This window comes from Sceloporus occidentalis, unplaced genomic scaffold (assembly GCF_023333645.1).
Source record: "Sceloporus occidentalis isolate IW3139 unplaced genomic scaffold, rSceOcc1.0.p SCAF_1, whole genome shotgun sequence".
In the NCBI taxonomy this organism is placed as follows: Eukaryota; Metazoa; Chordata; class Lepidosauria; order Squamata; family Phrynosomatidae; genus Sceloporus; species Sceloporus occidentalis.
Genome location: NW_028316981.1, coordinates 4,048,462 through 4,070,682, shown reverse-complemented (window position 1 = coordinate 4,070,682; position 22,221 = coordinate 4,048,462). Strand labels below are relative to the sequence as shown.

Sequence of the window (22,221 nt, the reverse complement as noted above, 5' to 3'; positions counted from 1 at the left end):
CTGCCTGGAAAGCTCTTCTTTCTCCCAGAGAGAAAGGGAAGGGAAGAGAGGAAGGAAGGAAGGAAGTGTGTAAGTCCCAGGGGAGGAGAGGGGGGCTAGTGGCCGGGTGGAGATGGCCACTGAAAGGAAGGCATAAAGGCATAAAGCTTCCCTTGAGTAGTAGCATTAGTCTGCTTTGTTTGTTTCCCCCCCAATCAGGCTATTTTAATCAGACCTCTTTATTTTGATGTATTTATTTATTTCACTTATAATAATAATAATAATATTTATATTTTTAAATGGGGCAGCACAGGGCTGGTTCCCTAAAACAGCAGTTGCATCTAGATCATATACAATAAAACAATACATCACTCAAAAAATGCAGTTTAGAACAATAAAAACATCATCCAAAATGCACAGTTACAGCCAGAGGTGGGATTTTTCTTAGGTTCTTTATAAAAGGTCCGGTGGGTTAAGAATCTAAGGTGGTAATAAGATGGATCTCTTCTGGCAAGTTGTTCCACAACTTGGGGGCTATGGCTGTATACGCTCCATGGGAAGTTGTTGTTAACCTAGTCTTAGCATATTCCAATAGTTCCTTCCCAGTTGTCCTGAGAGTGTGGGGCAGATTGTGTAGGGAGAGGTGTTCCATCAAGTAACTCAGGCCCAAGCCATGTAGGGCTTTAAAGGTAATAACCAATACTTTGTATTGGGCTGGGAAGCGAATTGGCAGCCAATGCAGGGATTTTAGAACCGGTGTTATGTGTTCTGACCTTGATGTTCCAGTGACCAGTCTGGCTGCCACATTTTGAACCAACTGAAGCTTCCAAACTTGGTACAAAGGTAGCCTCATGAAGAGCGCATTACAGAAATCTAAACCAGAGAGTAACAGAGTGTGTACTACAGTTTCTAAGTCCTTTTGGTCCAGACAGGGATGCAGTTGGTGTATCAACCGAAGCTGGTACCAAGCACTCCTAGCCATCGCATCTACTTGAGATGATAACTGTAGAGATGAGTCCAGGAGGATTCCCAAACTGTGAACTTTGTCCTTTAAGGGAAGTGTGACCCTGTCCAGGACTGGTTGATAAATCTCCATCCCTGGACCTGGGGTGCCTATCACAAGTACCTCTGTTTTCTCCGGATTCAATTTGAGTTTGTTTCCCCTCATCCAGCCCATTACCGCCCCAAGGCAGGCATCCAGAGGAGAAATGCCATCCTTAGTCACTGTATCAGTTGGAGACATAGAGAGATAGATTTGGGTGTCATCAGCGTACTGATAACACCACGCCCCATGTCTCCAGATGATCTCTCCCAGCGGCTTCATGTAAATGTTAAACAGCATGAGGGACAGAATGGTGCTCTGAGGGAGCCAGATGTCAGCTCTGTTTTACGAAAGCAACTGTCCCCCAGCCTCACCATCTGGAACCTTCCCGAGAGATAGGAGCAGAGCCACTGGAGCGCAGTGCCCCCAATACCCAACTCTTTCAGGCGTTCCAGAAGGATACCATGGTCAATGGTATCGAAAGCTGCTGAGATATCTAAGAGCACCAACAGGGTCACACTTCCCCTGTCAAGACTCAGATGGAGATCATCGACTCAGGCAATCATGATAGTCTCACCTCCGTATCCCACCCTGAAGCCAGTTTGAAATGGGTCCAGATAATCAGTTTCATCCAAGACAACCTGGAGCTGGAAGGCAACTGCCTTTTTGATCACTTTGCCCAAGAATGTTAAAAGGGAGACCAGTCTATAGTTGTTTCTCATCAGGGGGTCCAGGGAGGGTTTTTTCAGAAGCGGTTTCACTATTGCTTGTTTTAGTTTTGATTGAAATATTCCCTCCCAACAGGATGCGTTTATTATAAGTTGTAATGATGTTTTTATTGCATCCCCTCCCTAAGAGGTCAGCCATGATGGCCAAGGATCGAGGGGACACGTCGTCCTCCTTACACTTCCAAGGAACTTGTCCACTTCATTGGTATTTACAAGCTCAAAATGATCCAGTTTAATACAATCCACGAAGTCACTGGATCTCTCTCTTATTGTTTCTGTTATAATGCCAGCATCAAGGTCAGCCCTTATCTGAGAGATTTTATCTGCGAAAAAGCCATTAAAAGCATCACAACAGGTCTTAGTTGGTTCTAATAAAGGGTTCAGGGTGGGAGGCACCTGAGTCAACTCTCTAACCACCCTGAACAGCTCTGCTGGACCAGACTCTGCAGACGCAATAGATGCAGCATAGAAAGAATTCTTTGCTGCATCTGTTGCCACTCTGTAAGAATCCAATAGGTTCTTATGGCGTGTCTTCTCAGATAAACACTGATGTTTCCACCATTGGCGCTCTAGTCCTTGTGCAGCCCGCTTCGTTTGACGAAGATCTTCCGTGTACCATGGTTTTTTATTTGAAGCAGGCTGAAAAAGATGCTTGGGTGCGATAGTGTCTATAGCCATGGTAAAATCATTATTCCAGGTATCAACCAGGGCTTCGACAGAATCACCATCGTTCCCAGCCATAAAATCCTCTAGAGCTTCCTGGAACCTTTTGAGTTCCATCAGCCTTCGAGGATGGACCATTCTAATAGATCCTCCACCCCTGAGGGGGATCTGTTTAGTGGCCTTCAGTCCAACCCTGGCCAGAAAATGATCTGTCCATGACAGAGGTATTATTTACCTCTGCCCATGGATGTTCTGAGTCTGTACTAAACGCCACATCGAGTGTATTACCAGCACAATGTGTCAGACCTGATACTAATTAGGACAGGCCCATGGTAGTCATGGAATCCATGACCTCCCGAGCTGCACCTGTCAGATCTAATGAGCCAGCCTTGAAGGGGATGTTGAGGTCCCCCAGGACCAAAAGCCTGGGGGACCCCAACACCAGCTCCGAGACCAGCTGTGTCAGCTCGGCTAGGGAGTCTGTTAGGCAACAGGGTGGACAGTATGCTAACAGAATCCCCAGACTATCCCTAGCCTTCAGTGTCAGGTAAATACACTCGATATGTTCAGTTTTCCGGACTGGTTTCCTGGTCAGAGTGATGGTGCTTTTATGGACCATGGCCACTCCTCCCCTCGCCCACTTTCCCATACCTGCTCCTTAACAGCGTACCCACCTGGGAGAGCTTTAACCCAGGTCATACTACTCTCCTCTCCCAGCCAGGTTTCTGTAAAACAAGCCAGGTCGGCCTTCTCACTCTCTAATAAATCATAGATTATATGAGATTTGTTTTTTACCGACTCGGCATTACAAAGAAGCAGGGTAAGGGTCTGTGGTATAGTTCTAGGCCTCCTTTCTCCCAAAAAAGGAGATAACATTATTTTTATTTTTTAAAAACATATGTATATATTTCACTTTTTTCTTTTTTTTTCAAAATTTTATTTCTCTTCTATGCCACCTTTCCCCCCAAAAGAGAGATGACTATGTTTTAATTAATTAATTAATTAATTAATTTTTACTTATTTATTTCAATTCTTTATTTTTCAATTTTTTATTTCACTTCTTTGCCACTTTTCTCCCAAAAAGGAAGACAACTTTATTTCCATTTTTTATTTTTTACTGTAGTTTTAATGGGGCTGTAATTTTAACCTTGCTGTGACCCCGCTTCAATCCATTGGGAGAGGCGGGAAGATAGAAATAAATTTATTTATTTATTATTTTAATTAATTAATTTCACTTCTTTTTTCTCCAAAATTTTATTTCACTTCTGTGCCACCTTTCTCCCAAAAAGGGAGGTGACTTTATTTTAATTGATTAATTTGTTATTAATCAATTTGTTATTAATCAGTCTGGGAGTACTCTTGGATCCATCTTTACAACTGTCATCCCAGGTGGATGCGATGGCCAAGAGTGCTTGGTACCAGCTTCGGCTGATACGCCAGCTGCGCCCCTGTTTGGACCAAAAGGACCTTGAAAAGGTAGTACATGCACTGGTAACCTCTCGGTTAGATTTCTGTAATGCGCTCTACATGGGGCTACCTTTGTACCAAGTCCGGAAGCTTCAGTTAGTGCAAAATGCAGCAGCCAGATTGGTCGCTGGAACATCTAGGGCAGACCATATAACACCGGTATTAAAATCTCTTCACTGGCTGCCCATTAGCTTCCGGGCCCAATACAAAGTGTCGGTTATTACCTATAAAGCCCTACATGGCTTGGGCCCGAGCTACTTGAAGGAGCGCCTTCTCCCACACAATCCGCCCCGCACTCTCAGGTCATCAGGGAAATTCTTATTAGAATGTCCAAAAGTGAGATTGACAACAACTCACAAGAAGTCATTTTCAGTGACAGCACCTACCCTCTGGAATAATCTTCCTGATGAAATCCGAGCCTGTTCCACTTTGGACGCTTTTAAAAAGGCTCTGAAGACACACTTATTCCGACTGGCATATCCGTCTGACTCTGTAATAATTATTTCTAATAGATTTGCATGTCATTGACCAAAGATTCCTGGCTGTATGTTTTTTATGTGTTTTTTACGTGCTTTATGCATTTTTATGTAATTTGAGATTCGCGGTTTTATCTTGATTGATTGAGATTTTATTTCTATACCGCCGTTCCCACGATCACGGCGGTTTACAGGCAATACAAGTGCAATACAATACAAATTAAAAAACAAACTTCACAATAAAAACCCCAGTTAAAACCAGCATAGCTATACATCATTAAAATCCACATAGAATCAATCAAAAATTTCTAGACAATCTAAAAATCCAATATAATACAACACACAATACATAGGGGAAAAACAGTCAGGACATGTGAGGGAAAGCTTGACGGAATAAATGAGTCTTCAGGTTCTTCTTGAATGACTCCAGGGAGGGGGCTAAGTGGAGCTCCTCAGGGAGAGCGTTCCAAGATTGCGGGGCTGCCACAGAAAATGCCCTTTGCGCCGTTAGTACATATTTTGTCTTGGGAACGCTCAAAAGATTTTTCCCCCCTGACCTGAGTGTGCAGGGCGGATTGTATGGGGAGACGCGGTCCTCTAAGTACTCTGGGCCCAAGCCATTTAGGGCTTTATAGGTAACAACCAACACCTTGTATTGGGCCCGGAAGCGAATTGGCAGCCAATGCAGATCTTTCAGTATCGGTGTAATGTGGCTGGCCCTGGAACTACCAGTGACCAGCCTAGCGGCCATATTTTGAACCAACTGCAGCTTCCGAGCTTGGTACAAGGGTTGCCCCATGTAGAGCGCATTGCAGAAACCAAGTCGAGAGGTTACCAGTGCATGCACCACTGTTTCAAGGTCCCCCCGGTCGAGGTAGGGACGCAGCTGGCGTATCAGCCGAAGCTGATAACAGGTGCTCCTAACTGTCGCGTCCACCTGAGGAGTCAGGTGAAGCGACGAGTCAAGGAGCACCCCCAAACTGCGAACTGAGTCCTTTACGGGGAGCGTGGCCCCGTTCAGGACAGGTGGACAGACCTCCTTCCCAGGACCAGGAGAACCTATCACAAGCACTTCCGTTTTCTCTGGATTCAGGCTGAGTCTGTTTTCCCTCATCCAGCCCATTACCGACTCCAGACAGGCATTGAGCGGAGAGATGCCATCCCTAGTCACTGCATCAGTCGGAGACACAGAGAAGACTATTTGGGTGTCATCAACGTACTGATAACACCGCGCCCCGTGTCTCCGGATGATCTCACCCAGCAGCTTCATGTAAATGTTAAATAGCATAGGGACAAAATCGCTCCCTGAGGGACCCCAGATGTAAGGGCCCTCTTATCGGAGCGACAGTCCCCCAGCTCCATCATCTGGAATCTACCCGAGAGGTAGGAACGGAACCACTGCAAAGCAGTGCCCCCGATACCCAACTCCCCCAGGCGTTCCAGAAGGATACCATGGTCGATGGTATCGAAGGCCGCGGAGATGTCCAAGAGCACTAACAGAGACACGCTACCCCTGTCCATCGACTAAGGCGACCATGGCAGTCTCAACCCCATAGCCCGCCCGGAAGCTGGTTTGAAATGGGTCCAGATAATCCGTATCCTCCAAGACCCTCTGCAGCTGGGAGGCAGCCGCCCTCTCGATCACCTTCCCTAAAAATGGCAGCAGTGACACAGGCCGATAATTGTTTCGAATTAGGGGGTCAAGGGAGGGCTTCTTTAATAAAGGTTTTACAATGGCCGTTTTTAAATTCGATGGAAAAAGGCCCTCCCTGAATGATGTATTGATGATGCGACACAGCATTTCTGTTGTCGCCATTCCCCCTTGAACTGCCAGCCATGAAGGACAGGGATCGAGAGAGCAGGTCGTCTTCCTAACGCTGCTGAGGATCCTGTCCACATCCTCGGTACTAACAGACTCAAACTGATTCAGTATAACTGAGTCCACGGAAGCACTGGGCGCCTCTGCTCCTGATTCTGAACCAATAACAGCGTCAAGATCGGCGCTTAGCCGAGAGATTTTATCCGCGAAGAAGTTGTTAAACTCGTCACAGCAGGCTTTAGATGGCTCCAATAGTTGATTCAGGGGGGGAGCCAACTGAGTGAGCTCTCTCACCACCCTGAACAGCTCTGCTGGACGCGACTCCGCGGACACAATACGTGCAGCATAGAACGAATTCTTAGCTGCACCTATTGCCACTCCGTAGGCCTTCAAATGAGACTCTAGGAGTGTCTTGTCGGCTAAGTCCCGATGTCTCCGCCATTTGCGCTCTAGTCGTTGCGCAGCCCGCTTCCTTGCCCTGAGATCTTCCGTGTACCAGGGCTTTTTATTGGAAGCAGGCTGGAAAGGACACTTGGGAGCGATGCTGTGTATAGCCCTGGAAAGATCAACATCCCAGATGTTGGTCAGGGCATCAACAGTATCGCCGTCAGTTCCAACCAAATAGCCCTCTAGGGCTTCCTGGAACCTTTCGAGTTCCATCAGCCTTCGAGGGTGGACCATCCTAATAGGTCCGCCACCCCCGAGGGGGATCTGGACAGTAGCCTTGATACTAGCCTCAACCAGGAAATGATCCGTCCATGACAGGGCAGCGATATTGGTTACCTCTGCCCACGGAGACTCCATGTCCGTACAGAAGACAACATCGAGTGTATTACCAGCAAAATGCGTAGGCCCAATGACCAATTGGGACAGGCCCATGGCAGTCATGGTAGCCATGAACTCCCGAGCCGCACCAGTTGGAACCTGACTGGCCTCGAAGGGGATGTTGAGGTCCCCCAGGACAAGAAGCCTGGGGGACTCCAGCACCAGCTCCGAGATCAGCTGTGTCAGCTCGGCCAGGGAGTCTGTTAGCGCACGGGGTGGCCTGTAGACCAACAGAATCCCTATACTGTCCCTGGCCTTTAGGGTCAGGTATATACACTCGATATAGTCTGTCTGGCGGACATGGTTCTTAACTTGTATGTATTAACATTTTTGCTGTACACCGCTTTGATCACCGGAAAAGCGGTATAGAAATAAAGTCTTATTATTAAAAGTCTTATTATTATTATTTATTTATTTCCCCAAAATTTTATTTCACTTCTGTACCACTTTATTTTAATTTATTTATTTTTATTTTTATTTATTTAATTATTTAACTATTCCCCCCCCCAAATTATTTCACTTCTGTGCCATCTTTTGCCCAAAAAAGGGAGACAACTTTATTTTAATTAATTACTTTATTATTTTATTGATTTATTTATTCAAATTTTTATTTCACTTCTGTGCTACTTTATTTTTATTTATTTATTTATAATTATTTCATTTTTTCAAATTTTTATTTTACTTCTGTGCTAATTTTCCCCCAAAACGGGAGATGACTTTGTTTTATTTATTTATTTATTTCACATTTGTTTTTAAATTTTTAATTTACTACTGTGCCACCTTTCTCCCAAAAAGGGAGATGACTTTGGCCTGTTACAGACAGCCAAAATAAAGCTGCTTCGAGTCACTTTGGAGGTATGGTATTTCAATGATGCATGAGTCCTAAGAGTCTGGAAGCTTCACCAAAGCTGCACTCCAGTCCTTAGGACTGGAGCGTGGCTTTGGTGCGGCCTTTGGACTCTTAAGATGCATGTATCATTGAAATACCATACCTCCAAAGTGACTCGAAGCAGCTTTATTTTGGCTGTCTGTAACAGGCCTTTATTTTACTTTATTTATTTATTTATTTATTTATTTAATTATTTATTTCACTTCTTTTTTTCCCAAAATTTTAATAAATAATAAAATAATAAAATTTTTATTTATATACCGCCCTTCCATAAGATCAGGGCGGTTTACAACAATTAAAATACACAATAATCATTAAAAACCATAATAAAATTACATACATCATACAACAAAAACAAGAATAAAAGGCCCCCAGGTTAGCCAGTCCCATTGCCTGTGCGGCGGGGGGGCCTATGGGACCTTATTCGGGGAATGCTATCTGGAACAGGTAGGTCTTTAAGTCCCGTCTGAATTGGGCCAGGGAGGTAGCTGAGCGGAGCTCTATGGGCAGCGTATTCCAAAGGGCCGGGGCGGTGATGGAAAAAGTCCTCCTAGAAGTGGAGACCAATCTCGCCCCGGGAACCCTAAGTAGTTGCTGCCCAGATGTTCTGAGGGTGCGGGGCGGAATGTACGGGGAGAGGCGGTCCTTCAGGTATCCTGGGCCCAAGCCATTTAGGGCTTTATAGGTCATCACCAACACCTTATATTGCGCCCGGAAGCGAATGGGCAGCCAATGGAGATCTTTTAAAACCGGTGTTATATGGCTGGCCCTGGACGTACCAGTGACCAGCCTGGCTGCCATGTTCTGCACCATTTGAAGCTTCCGGGTTTGGTATAAGGGTTGCCCCATGTAGAGTACATTGCAGAAATCCAGTCTCGAGGTTACCAGGGCGTGTACCACAGTTTCAAGGTCCCTCTGGGCCAGGTATGGGCGCAGCTGGCGAATGAGCTGAAGCTGATGACAGGTGCTCTTGACCGTCGCATTCACCTGAGCAGTCTGGTGAAGGGACGAGTCAAGAAGCACCCCCAGACTGCGCACGGAGTCCTTCACAGGTAGCGTGACCCCGTTCAGGACAGGTGGAACCACCGTCATTCCTGGACCAGGGGAACCTATCACGAGTACCTCCGTTTTCTCTGGATTCAGCTTGAGTCGGTTTTCCCTCATCCAGCCCATTACTGACTCCAGACAGGCCACGAGAGGAGAGACACCATCCTCAATCACTGCATCAGTCGGAGACATAGAGAAAATTATCTGGGTGTCATCAGCGTACTGATAACCCCGCGCCCAATGTCTCCGGATGATCTCTCCCAGCAGTTTCATGTAAATGTTAAATAGCATGGGAGACAGAATGGCTCCCTGAGGGACCCCAGTTTTAAGGGCCCTCTCATCGGAGCACACGTCTCCCAGCTGCACCATCTGGGACCTCCCAGAGAGGTAGGACCGGAACCACTGGAGCGCAGTGCCCCCGATTCCCACCTCTGCCAGGCGCCCCAGAAGGATACCATGGTCTATGGTATCGAAAGCCGCTGAGATGTCCAAGAGCACCAACAGGGACACGCTTCCCCTGTCGATGCCGAGACGGAGATCATCGACCAAGGCGACCATGGCCGTCTCAACCCCGTAACCCGCCCGAAAGCCAGTTTGAAATGGGTCCAGATAATCCGTTTCATCCAAGACCCTCTGAAGCTGGATTGCAACCGCCCTCTCGATCACCTTCCCTAAAAATGGCAGCAGTGAAACAGGCCGATAATTATTATACTCCAGGGGGTCGAGGGAGGGCTTTTTTAACAAAGGTTTTACCATGGCCAATTTGAGAGCAGATGGAAATTGCCCATCCCTCAGAGATGTATTAATAATCCGGTGTAACAATAAAGTTACAACCGGTCCCCCCTGGGCTGCTAGCCACGAGGGACAGGGATCAAGAGCGCAGGTCGTCTTCCGAACACTTCCGAGGATCTTGTCCACATCATCGGTACTTACCAACTCAAACCGATCCAGTTTAATAAAGTCCACGGAGGCCCTGGATGCCTCTACTCTAGGTTCTGCCTGAATGTCGGCGTTAAGACCTTCGCTTATCCGAGAAGTTTTATCCACGAAGAAGTTATTAAATTGGTCGCAGCAGGCCTTAGAAGGTTCAAGGATCTGGTTCAGGGTAGGAGGGAGCTGAGTTAGCTCCCTGACCACCCTGAACAACTCTGCTGGCCGCGACTCCGCGGACGCGATACGAGCACCATAGAACGAGTTCTTTGCTGCTCGTATCGCCTCTCCGTAGTCCTCTAACAGTTGGGCTAGGAGAGTCTTGTCGTCTAAGCGAAGGTGTTTCCGCCAACGGTACTCTAGCCGTCGCAGCTCCCGCTTCCTTGCCCGGAGATCTTCCGTATACCAGGGCTTGCGTTTGGAAGCGGGTCTGAGAGGGCGCTTGGGAGCGATACTGTGTATAGCCCTCGAGAGACCGGTATTCCAGACACCAGTCAGGGCATCAACAGAATCGCCGTCACTTCCAACCATGTGTCCCTCTAGGGCTTCCTGGAACCTCTTGGGTTCCATTAGCCTTCGAGGGTGGACCATCCTAGTAGGTCCGCCACCCCCGGGGGGGATCTGGGTAGAGACCTTGAGTTTTGCCTCGACCAGGAAATGATCCGTCCATGGCAGGGGGGAAATACTGGATATTTCCACCCACGGATTTTCCACGTCAGAACAGAAGACCAAATCGAGCGTATTACCTGCGCAATGCGTAGGACCCTGAATCAGCTGGGACAGGCCCATGGCCGCCATGGTATCCATGAATTCGCGAGCCGCACCGGGTGGAACATAGCTGGTCGTGAGGGAGATGTTGAAGTCGCCCAGGACAAGTAGCCTGGGCGTCTCCAGCATCAGTTCAACGACCAGCTGTGTCAGCTCGTTAAGGGAGTCCGTTAGCGCACGGGGTGGCCGATACACCAACAGAATCCCTAGACTGTCCCTAGCTTTTAGGGTCAGGTAAATACACTCGATATGGGACGTCTGCCGGATGTGGTTCCTGGTGAGGGACACGGTGTTCCTATGTATCAAGGCCACACACACACACCCCGCCCACCTAACCTGGGCTGGTCCTTCACCGAGAACCCGGCAGGCAGGGCCTGAGCCCACACAGCATCCCCTTCAGGCCCAAGCCAGGTCTCGGTAATGCAAGCCAGATCACAACCTTGGTCCTCCAACAGGTCGTGGAGGATGTGGGTCTTGTTGTTAATTGATCTGGCATTGCACAGGAGCAGCGACAGGGTTTGTGGCACGGTTGGAGTGACCCTCAGGTCCCTTAGGTTGGGAGGGGGACCGGAAGGGGAGATAGATATGACGCATCGATCTCGCCTTCCCCTGGAACGCAAGTCCCTCCTCCCACTGCCATACCTCCCCCTGCCCCACACAACCTCAATAGGAGCTCCGCTCAAAATGATGTTATCCCCTTCCTCCCCAGCCCCAGCATCCCCCGCGTCCATGCCCTCCCCCCCGCCCTACACCAGCAATACAGTGGTACCCCGGGATACGAATTGATCGCGTTACGAAATTTCCGGGGTACGAAAAAGTTAGATTGGAAAAAACTGTTCCGGGTTACGAAGATTTTTCCGGGTTACGAAATTTTTTTCGGCGCGAAATTCAAATGTGAAGCGCGGCTAGCGGCTTTCCAGCGCCTTTTCGGGTTGCGAAATGTATCGGGTTACGAACGGCGCCGCGGAACGAATTAATTTCGTAACCCGAGGTAGCACTGTATAAAGAGCAGAGGGTAGCCACCATGGCATCCTCTGCTCTAGGCTAACCCACCACTTCTCTTGCCCAACAGAAACTGCGCAGCTGCGGTGCCCTCAGTCCGTGGGCGGCACTCCCGGGGCGGTGCGCAGATGCACACCTCCGACACCCCGGGAGGAGGCCGCCCGGCAGAAGCGCGGCTTGGCTGCGGAGTCCGGCGAGGAGAGGGCAAAGGGGGCGTGACAGGAGGTCCGGCGTCCGGCTTATAAGCTCGCCGCTCTCACCTGGCGAGCTCACTCCTGTCTTCCCCCCAGGAGTCTTTTTAAAGGGCCCGCTCCCCCGACTGCCGCCAAAGGCCAAAGCAGCCCAAACAAGACTTCCGCGGCGGTGCCCTCAGTCCGTGGGCGGCACTCCCGGGGCGGTGCGCAGATGCGCACCTCCGACACCCCGGGAGGAGGCCGCCCGGCAGAAGCGCGGCTTGGCTGCGGAGTCCGGCGAGGAGAGGGCAAAGGGGGCTTCTATGCCACCTTTCCCTCAAAAAGGGGGACAGCTTTGTTTTAATTTATTAATTAAGCAGATAACTTTTTATTGATTGATTTTTTTTACTTCTTTTTTTTTCCAAAATTTTATTCCACTTCTTCTATGCCACCTTCTCCCCAAAAGGTATTTTTATTTATTTATTTATTGCACTTCTAGGCTGCCTTTCTCCCCCCAAAAATAGATAACTTTATTTTAATTTATTAATTAATCAGATGACTTTATTTTTTTATTATTTATTTCACTTCTAGGCCACTTTTCTCCCCAAAAGGGAGATGACTTTATTTTAATTTATTTATTAATCACATGACTTCATTTTAATTAATTAATTAATTTCACTTTTATGCTGCTTTTCTCCCCAAAAGGGAGATGACTTCATTTTAATTTATTAATTGATCACATGACTATTTTGTTTTATTCATTAATTTCACTTCTATGCTGCCTTTCTCCCAAAAAAGGAGGCGACTTTATTTTAATTTATTAATGAATCAGATTATTTTATTTTTATTTATTTATTTCATTTCTCAGTTAGCTTTAGGAATTATGTTGTGGATTTAAGAGTCTGAGTCAGCTAAGGGAAGAGTATGAGTGAGGGTGAAATACACTCGTCCTTTCACATTCGCTAGGATTAGGGGCACAGGACCCACATGAATGTAGAAAAACCGCAAATAACAAAAACACTACGTTTTTACCCGAGAGAACACCTCTCTAGGAATCTCTAGTCCTCCAGGGCAACTATGTGGTCAACATCCTACAGACACTGACCATAGAATTGCAAATGCCTAGTGGAATGTTCTCTCTAGAAATCTCTAGGTCCTTTAGTGTGACTTTTGGTGGAAGTTGAAATATAGAGTTCAAAAGCTGGTTCCTTATTCCCAGTTGCCATATGCAACCTGGAGTGTTTAAGAGATGCTTTGCGGGTGTAGGGACAGAATGTGGTATAATGATTTGGGTGTTGAATTAGGACAATGGAAGACCAGGGTTTAAATCCTGGCTCAGCCATGGAAACCCACTGGGTGACCTTAGGCAAGTCTCACTCTCTCAGCCTCAGAAGATGGCAAACTTCCCAAGAAAACCTTATGATAGGTTTGCCTTAGGATCACAAGAAGTCAGAAATGACTTGAAGGCACACAAGAACAAAACAGCAATGGGACATTCATACTTTGTGTCCTTATTCACATGAAGGAGAGTTAGCTGTCTTTTGAATTTTCACACAAGAAATCCTGCCAAGAAAACCCCATTATAGGTTTGTCTTAGGGCAGTGCTTCTCAATTATTTTCTGTCATGCCCCCCCTAGGAAGAAGAAAACATTTTGCGCCCCCCGCGCGACTGTGAATAGTATCATTTGTCTATAAAATTGTTATAAGTACACCTCTGCATAACACTCTATCCTGAGCCTCGCGCCCCCCTTTACGGAGCCTCGCGTCCCCCCTGGGGGGCCCGCCCCACTATTTGAGAAGCACTGTCTTAGGGTCACCATAAGTCAGAAACAACTTGAAGGCGCACCACAACAAGAACAAAATGAACTGGGATTAAGGAACCACTTAAAGCTTGGTCAAATTTTGTGAGTATCCTTAAAAGGATAAATGTATCTATCGATAAGTAGAGGATGAGTAGACATTTGGGGAAATAATTACCTAAACTGGCAGTTCTCCCAAAATTTATCTAAGATCCCCTGGCACTTTTGAATGTTGATGTTTAGAGCAAGACATGCAAGAAACAGCCATGGGTGAATTTGAAGTAATTTCTCACTGTAAGATAGTAAGGAAGTTTGCATTTTGGCACTGATGCTGCTTTGCTTTTTCAATTTTTTTAGCCATGCTTACATGCTTCTCGGTGAAAGGGAAACATCTCTGAGGAGAGATAATTTCTGAATGGGGAATGTTGTTTCTCCTTCTTTCAGCATCTGGTCTCCTTTGAGGAGGTGGCTGTGTATCTTGCAAGGAAGGAGTGGCATCTCTTGGATCTAGTCCAGAGGGATCTCTACAAGGAAGTCAGGATGCAGGATGACATGAACAGGATCTCTCTGGGTAAGGCTCTTCTTTGCATCAAACCAATTGTATTGCCAAAAAAACCCAAAAAACAATTACATGAAAGTGGTTGGTTTTTTGTTTTGTGTGTATAGAATCATAGAGTTGGAAGAGACCGCAAGGGCCATCCAGTCTAACTCCCTGCCATGCAGGAACTCCCAGTCAAAGCATCCTCCACAGATGGCCATCCAGCCTCTGCTTAAAGACCTCCAAGGAAGGTATGTGTGTGTTTGTTTTTGAAGAGATAAAAATTGTTAGGGAGAAAAGTTTCAGATCCTTGATGTTCTGGAATTCCGCTAATGGAATCATAGAGTTGGGCAAGACCAAGTCCAGTCCATCCAGTCCAAGAGTAATACATAATGTGAGCTCTTCACCTGCAGCCTCAATGAGTGCAGATGTGATAAAGGTATGTCCTCTTTTCTCCTGTTTGTAAAAGCCAGGAGGAGCTTGCTTGTTTCCTTGGCCCCTCTGCTTTAATGCAGGTCATTTCAGGTGTCCAGAGGGTTTTTCTCTTCCTCCAGGACTCTTGGACAGAATCTAAATAGCCAGGATTCTCTGGAAAAGGTTGAGGTTGTCCAGTTCTGACTGGACTCCTGAGCCCTGATGGACCAGCTTGTGTGGCATTCCCACCCTGTTGCTTCCACAAGGAGTTCTGTGTTGGATTTACTTTGTGAGGAAGGAGTATGAATGGCTATCTTTCCTTGACTTGCTGGAGGCTTTTGAAATAGGAGGAGAAGGCACTTGCCCTCCTCTCCTAGTGATGGGTCTGTAAGAATGAGTCTGATGTGTGCAGGTGTCAAGCAGATCCATCCCAAGACAATATGTCGCCCAATGGGTTTCCTTGGCTGAGCAGGGATTTGAACTCTGTTCTCCATAGCATCATAGAGTTGGTAGAGACTGCAAGGGCCATCCAGTCCAACCCCTTGCCATGCAAGAAATCTAAATCAAAGTATCCCTGACAGATGGCCATCCAGCCTCTGTTTAAAGACCTTTAAGAAAGAAAACTCCACTGCACTCCGAAGGAGTTTGTTCCACTGTCGAACAGAGTCCTAGTCTATTGTCTGATTTTTTAAAATTTAAGTTGTAGATGAACCTCTGAGGATTCTAGTGTCTCTTTGTTACCGTTTCCAGACTTTGTCTTTTGCCTCGATTCTGGGAATGGAAGCAAAGAGATTCTAGAGGGAAAGCAAAATGGGAAGGTGGAAAACCATTTTGTGTGCATGTGTGTTCCATTTACCATTCATCAAAAGCAGAAATTAGAAGATCATAAATGAAACCAAAAGAATCAAAAAGGTGAATGTTTTTCCATCAGCTATCTCTTCCCAAAAGGATGTGGATTGACCCTGCTTTCTAGCTCTGCGCAGATCCCCCTCCCTTTATTTATTTCATTTAATGCATCTATATATCACCTTTCAACATCACCAGGGGCTGCCCAGGTCATATGTGATGCGCAGGAGCGATTCTAGGCTGCATTGATAGAAGTTTAGTGTCTATGAGAAGAGGCTTAGGGAGCTGGGTATGTTTAGCCTGGAGAAGAGAAGGTTAAGAGATGATATGATAGCCCTGTTTGAATATTTGAGGGGCTGTCCTACTGGAGATGGAGCAAGCTTTTTTTTCTGCTGCTCCAGAGACTAGGACATGGAGCAGTGGATGCAAATTATAGGAAAAGAGATTCCACCTCAACATTAGGAATAACATCCTGATAGTAAGAGCTGTTCGACAGTGGAACACACTCCCTTGAAATGTGGTGGTCCTTCTTTGGAAGTTTTTAAACAGAAGCTGGATAGTTATCTGTTGGGAGCACTTTGATTGTGTATTCCTGCATGGCAGAGGGTTGGACTGGATGGTCCTTGAAGTCTCTTCTAACACTATCATTCTTTTATTCTATTCTAGAAGCTGAGTAGGAATACACAAAATTGCCTTAGTTCCCTTCCTTTGTCTCCCTCAAAGGCAGTTCAGCAGTTGCAGAGGCCAAATCCATCGTCCTCCTTTTTTGGATGGTGTGGAAATGTTTTGTAGGGGAACAATGTAAAAGAGATTATTTGTGTTCAAAGATGATAAACTACCCAATTTAGAAGATGAATGTATTGAACTAATATTGTTCTGGTAATCAAGATGGGGAGATTATCCAATACAATATCTAGGAAACTGAGTAAACTGGGGGGAGATAAACAGATTAAAAGTATTCTACTATATGAGGGAATATTAATTTAGAAATGGAGCAAATATTATCAATATTAAATAAAGAAAATATATCTGTAATAAACCAGTTAGATGGGAAGAGGAAGTCAACTTCATGTTTGTGTTATGTTTTTCATTTAGATATTATTGATTAGTGGTTTGTGGTTGTGTGTGACTATGTAAATTAATGTGTTATTGTTTATTTGTTACAAATGCAATAAAAGATTATGTTTTTTAAAAAAGTAAAAGAAGATTATTTGTGTTTAGAGTAATGTTGTCATTTTCTCTTTTTCAGCTACTGGTCTACTTTGAACAGGTGGTCGTGTATATCATTGAGGAGGAGTGGCATCTCCTATATTGAGGCCTTAGGGCTCTCTGCAAGGAAATCAGGATGGAGGGTGATAAGAATGTGGTCTCTCCAGGTAAGGAATATTTTTTCCTTCAGTTCCAGAAGGGACAGAAATCTGTGGCTGGTGCAGTTAACAGAAGAAATTGACCTAAGTGGAAGAGATGGTCTTGGCTGAGAGGAAAAGGAAGAATATTAGATTAAAATAGTAATTGGTATTGATCCCCACAGAGATCCTGTGTTTCTTTGTTAAACTCCTAATGGGGTCATCTTCTTCTTTCTCAAGCAGGTAATGAACAGGAGAAGAATTTAGTGGAGCCCCCAGTGTTGTCATGGAAAAATACCGAGACTGTTGAGAACAAAGAGGAATTTGGAAATCAAGGGGGATTGGAAAGACAAAAAGGAAACCAGTCAGAGAATGGGGAGAACTACCCTATTTCTCAAAGTGAGGGTATTTGTGAACTTGGGACTCCCCAGGAAAAGCACAAAGGGAAAAGAAAGGTAAACTGTCCCGTTTGCGGGAAAATATTCCAATATAAATCTCACTTAAACTTACATTACAGAATGCACACAGGGGAGAAACCATATAAATGCATGGAATGTGGAAAGTGCTTCAGTGATTATAGAACATGTCCTAAACATCAAAGAACTCACACAGGGGAGAAGCCATATAAATGCAAGGAATGTGGTAGGAGCTTCAGTCAAAGAGGAAATCTACAGAGACATCAAAGAATGCACACAGGGGAGAAACCATATAAATGCATGGAATGTGGAAAGAGCTTTAGTCAGAGTGGACATCTACATACACATCAAAGAATTCACACGGGGGAGAAACCACATGAGTGCATGCGATGTGGAAAATGCTTCAGTGATTATGGAGCATATATTAAGCATCAGCGAACTCACACAGGGGAGAAGCCACATGAGTGCATGGAATGTGGAAAGAGCTTCTCTTGTCACAGGAGTCTATATTCACATAAAAGAACTCACACAGGGGAGAAGCCATATAAATGCATAGAATGTGGAAGGAGCTTCGGTCAGCGTTCACATCTATGTGCACATAAGAGAACTCACTCAGGTGAGAAACCATATGAATGTGTGGAATGTGGAAAGAGTTTTTCTCAAAGTCACACTTTACGTTTACATGAAAGAACTCACACAGGAGAGAAACCATACAAATGCACAGAATGTGGAAAGTGCTTCAGTGATTATGGATCGTGTACTAACCACCAAAGAACTCACACTGGGGAGAAGCCATATAAATGCATTGAATGTGGGAAGAGCTTCAGTAAGAGTGGTAATCTACGTATACATCAAAGAACTCACACAGGGGAGAAACCATATCAATGTAGGGAATGTGGAAAGAGCTTTAGTGATAGTGGACATCTACGTTCGCATGAAAGAACCCACATGCGGGAGAAACCACATAAATGCATCAAATGTGGAAAGAGCTTCAGTCAGCATGCAAAACTACGTTCACATCAAAACAAGTCACACAAGGAAGAAACCATATAGGCAGCTCTCACCAATTACAGGTTTAACTTTTATAGATTTGATTGTTCACACAATTGCCATCAGTAGAATCATATAATACAATTATAGAGATTGAAGAGAGCACAATCAAAGCCCTCCCAACAAATGGCCAGGTATTCCTGTACTACCTCTGTCTATTCTGTGCTGCATGTCCCTTGCTGCATCATCTGCTCCATTTCCCCCAAATTGAGCACTGTTCTCATTTCAGGAGAAGAAGGTGTGAGTAGAATATTAAAAGAGCTGGCAAATGTAATATCAGAGCCATTGGCAATAATCTTTGAGAACTGGAGAACAGAAGTCCCAGCAGACTGGAGGAGGGCAAACGTCCCCATCCTCAAAAAGGAGGGGAAAAGGGCCCAAACAATTACTGCCCATTTAGCCTGGCATCAGTACCAGGAAATATTCTAGAGCAGATAACTAAACAAAGGCTCTGTAAGCATTTAGGAAGGAATGCCGATATCACTAAAAGTCAACATGGGTTTCTCAAAAACAAGTCTTACAACACTAATCGTATCTCTTTTTTTGATAAAATCACCACTTGGTAGATGAAGAAAATGCTGGAGACGTATCATATCTTAATTTCAGTAATGCCTTTGACAAGGTCCCCCATGATGTTCTTGCAAACAAGCTAATAAAAGTTGGGCTAATCAATGGAACTGTTAGATGGATTTGTCTTTGGTTGACCAACCAAACCCAAAGGGTGCTCACCAATATGTGAGGTGAGACGATAGCCCTGTTTAAATATTTGAAAGGATGTCATACTGAAAATGGAGTTTGTTTTCTGCAGCTTCAGAGAACAGGACCCTGAGCAGTAGATTTAAATTATAGGAAAAGAGATTTCACTTCAACATTAAGAAGAGCTTCTGACAGTAAGAGCTGTTCAGTAGTGGAACACACTGCCTTAGAGTTGTGGAGTCTCTTTCTTTGAAAATTTTTAAACAGAGGCTGGATGGCCATCTGTTGGGAGTGCTTTGGTTGTGTGTTCCTGCATGAGAGAGGGTTGGACTTGATGGCCTTGAGGTCTTTTCAAACTTTGGTGCAGCTTCTGGCCTCTTTTAAACAGCATACTTCCAAAGTGACCCAAAGCAATTTTATTTTTGCCTGTCTGTATAGGCTCTCATAGAATCATAGAGTTGAAAGAGACCACAAGGGCCATCCAGTCCAACCCCCTGCCATGCAGGAAATCCAAATCAAAGCATCCCCGACAGATGGCCATCCAGCCTCCATTTGAAGACCTCCAAGGAGGGAGACTCCACTACACTCCGAGGGAGTTTGTTCCACTGTCGAACAGCCCTTACTGTCAGGAAGTTCCTCCTAATGTTGAGGTGGAATCTCTTTTCCTGCAGTTTGCATCTGTTGCTCCGGGTCCTAGTCTCTGGAGCAGCAAAAAACAAGCTTGCTCCCTCCTCAATATGACATCCCTTCAATTATTTAAACAGGGCTATCATATCACCTCTTAACCTTCTTTTCTCCAGGCTAAACATCCCCAGCTCCCTAAGTTGTTCCTCGTAGGGCATGGTTTCCAGACCTTTCACCATTTTAGTTACTCTCCTTTGGACACGCTCCAGTTTCTCAATGTCCTTTTTGAATTATGGTGCCCAGAACTGGACACAATATTCCTGGTGGGGCCTGACCAGAGCAGAATATAGTGGCACTATTACTTCCCTTGATCTAGACCTATACTTCTATTGATGCAGCCTAAAATCACATTGGCCTTGTTAGCTGCCGCATCGCACTGTTGACTCATGTTCAACTTGTGGTCTACTTGGACTCCTAGATCCCTTTCACATGTTGTCTCCTTAAGCCATGTGTCTCCCATCATATATCTGTGCATTTCATTTTTTCGCCCTAAGTGCAGTACCTTACATTTCTCCCTGTTGAAGTTCATTTTGTTAGTTGTGGCCCAGGTTTCTAGTCTATTCAGGTCATTTTGAATTTTGATCCTGTCCTCTGGAGTATTAGCCATTCCTCCTAATTTCTATATTATTAGGTGGGACCAAAACTTAGGCCATAAAGTTAAAATAGAGGTATGCAGAAAATATACACTAAAGATATTAAATTTACTTTGTGAGGTAGTCTAAAAGAATATAAGATGATGTATAGAAGATATATGACTCCAAATAACTAGATGAAAATATCTAAAATAAAGTTGCCTCTCCAAGTCCGCAGACTTGAAATGTGGGAACTTGGAAATCCACGGAGGACAACTGCTATTAACCTTAATAGGGTGCACACCTGTGGCCCTGCACGCACACACCCCATTCAAGCCTATGGGGCTTGAATATGCGCAAGATTTCAAATTCACGTGTGTGTGTGTGGGTGTTCCAGAACGGATCCTGTGATGTCCTGCCAGGACTGATTGAAACTTTCCCCTGCATTTTCTTTCACATTGGTTCAGGCCATATATGTTTAGTGTAGAAAAGTTCTTTGTATTAGTTTGTGGGAGGAGCCGTAGGATTCCCCTGCATCATTTCTAGGTTTGGTTTGCCCTTTCCCAGCAGGCTGTGCTGTAGCTAGAGGTTTTTAGTTGGAGCAGTTTCTCTGAGAGCTAGCAGAGAGCTGTCTCTTGGTGGCAAGCAGGCCCAGACAGCCGGAAAGGGCATTTCTTACACCACTTAGCCAAATCAGTTACCATTAGCATAGAAAATAGAAGAATTTAGGAGCTGAAAGACCCTGCACCAGCTCCATTGAGTAAGGAGAACAAACTACATCGGACCCAGAAAGATGTCGTCTGGAAGAAAGCTGAACTGTAAAGTATCTTTTGTTTAGAGCTGGGGAGGAGAAGACCTTTTATTTTTGTCCTTTAAATTAAATTTTCCCCCCTTTTGAACTTTACATCAAGTTTCAGATCTTTTTGGGTATCACGGTTTGTTCTCACCAGGGTACTGGCGTTGCACACCCAAACCTGCCACCACCTTTAGTTGGGTGTGTCTTCATAGTGTAAGAACTCCTGGCGGCCATTGCCGCTTCCGGCCTGTCAAAGAGAGTCCAAGTGCAAGGCCCTGCATTGAAGCAAGATCCCAAGATTTGCATAGAAGGAGAAGAAGACTCTGTGGTTATAAAAGGGGAAAAGGTTGGCGGCCATTTTGGAGCCATTTCTTCTTGCAGAGTCCAGAGCACATGGTGGGCGGCCATTTTGGAGCCATTTCTTCTTGCAGAGTCCAGAGCACATGGTGGGCGGCCATTTTGGAGCCATTTCTTCTTGCAGAGTCCAGAGCACATGGTGGGCGGCCATTTTGAAGCTATTTCTTCCTGCAGAGTTTTGAGCACATGGTCGGAGGCCATTTTAGTTCTACTTCTTCTTGCAGAGTTCTGAGCACATTATCAGCAGCCATTTTAGAGAGAACTTTTTCCATTCAAGTATATGGATAGAGTTTTATGAAGAGATTAATGTGTGTTTTATGTTTGTTCACGTTGCAAGCCTGAAGAAAGGAGCTAGAAGACTCTTTAACCGACTCCAGGTCTGGCTGTGTTGAAGTAGCATAAGTAGGGTTGCCATAGTGCCGGACCTCGAAACCGGGAAAAATGTAGGACAAAATTTTCAAATGTAGGACACACAAAAAGTGTGTCCTACATTTGAAAATTCTGTCCTACATTTTACTGCGATCGCAGCGGAGGCCAAGCGGCAAGGGAAAGCCTCCACTTAAGGAGGCTTTCCCTCCCCGCCTGGGCCCCGCCACGATCGGAGGCCAGGATCGGGGCCTCGCCTCGTTCCTGGGACCCTCAGGGACCAGGAAGGAGGCGAGGAGGCCGGCGGCGATCGCCCCGGCCTCGCCTCCTTCATGGCCCCCGCAGGGACCAGGAAGGAGGCGAGGAGGCCGGCGGCGATCGCCCCGGCCTCGCCTCCTTCATGGCCCCCGCAGGGACCAGGAAGGAGGCGAGGAGGCCGGCGGCGATCGCCCCGGCCTCGCCTCCTTCATGGCCCCCGCAGGGACCAGGAAGGAGGCGAGGAGGCCGGCGGCGATCGCCCCGGCCTCGCCTCC

General features: G+C 45.9%; 1 protein-coding gene across 1 annotated transcript; it reads left to right on the top strand.

Moving 5' to 3' along the window:
• The first annotated feature begins 7 nt into the window (after nucleotides 1–7).
• Nucleotides 8–18,342, top strand: LOC149320422 (uncharacterized). Its single transcript, XM_089501727.1, has 5 exons — nucleotides 8–69; nucleotides 14,052–14,178; nucleotides 14,274–14,396; nucleotides 16,655–16,781; nucleotides 16,995–18,342. The coding sequence occupies exons 4-5, from the start codon at nucleotides 16,751–16,753 to the stop codon at nucleotides 18,218–18,220; spliced, it is 1,257 nt and encodes a 418-aa protein (XP_089357853.1). The 5' UTR covers nucleotides 8–69; nucleotides 14,052–14,178; nucleotides 14,274–14,396; nucleotides 16,655–16,750; the 3' UTR covers nucleotides 18,221–18,342.
• Nucleotides 18,343–22,221: the final 3,879 nt, after the last annotated feature.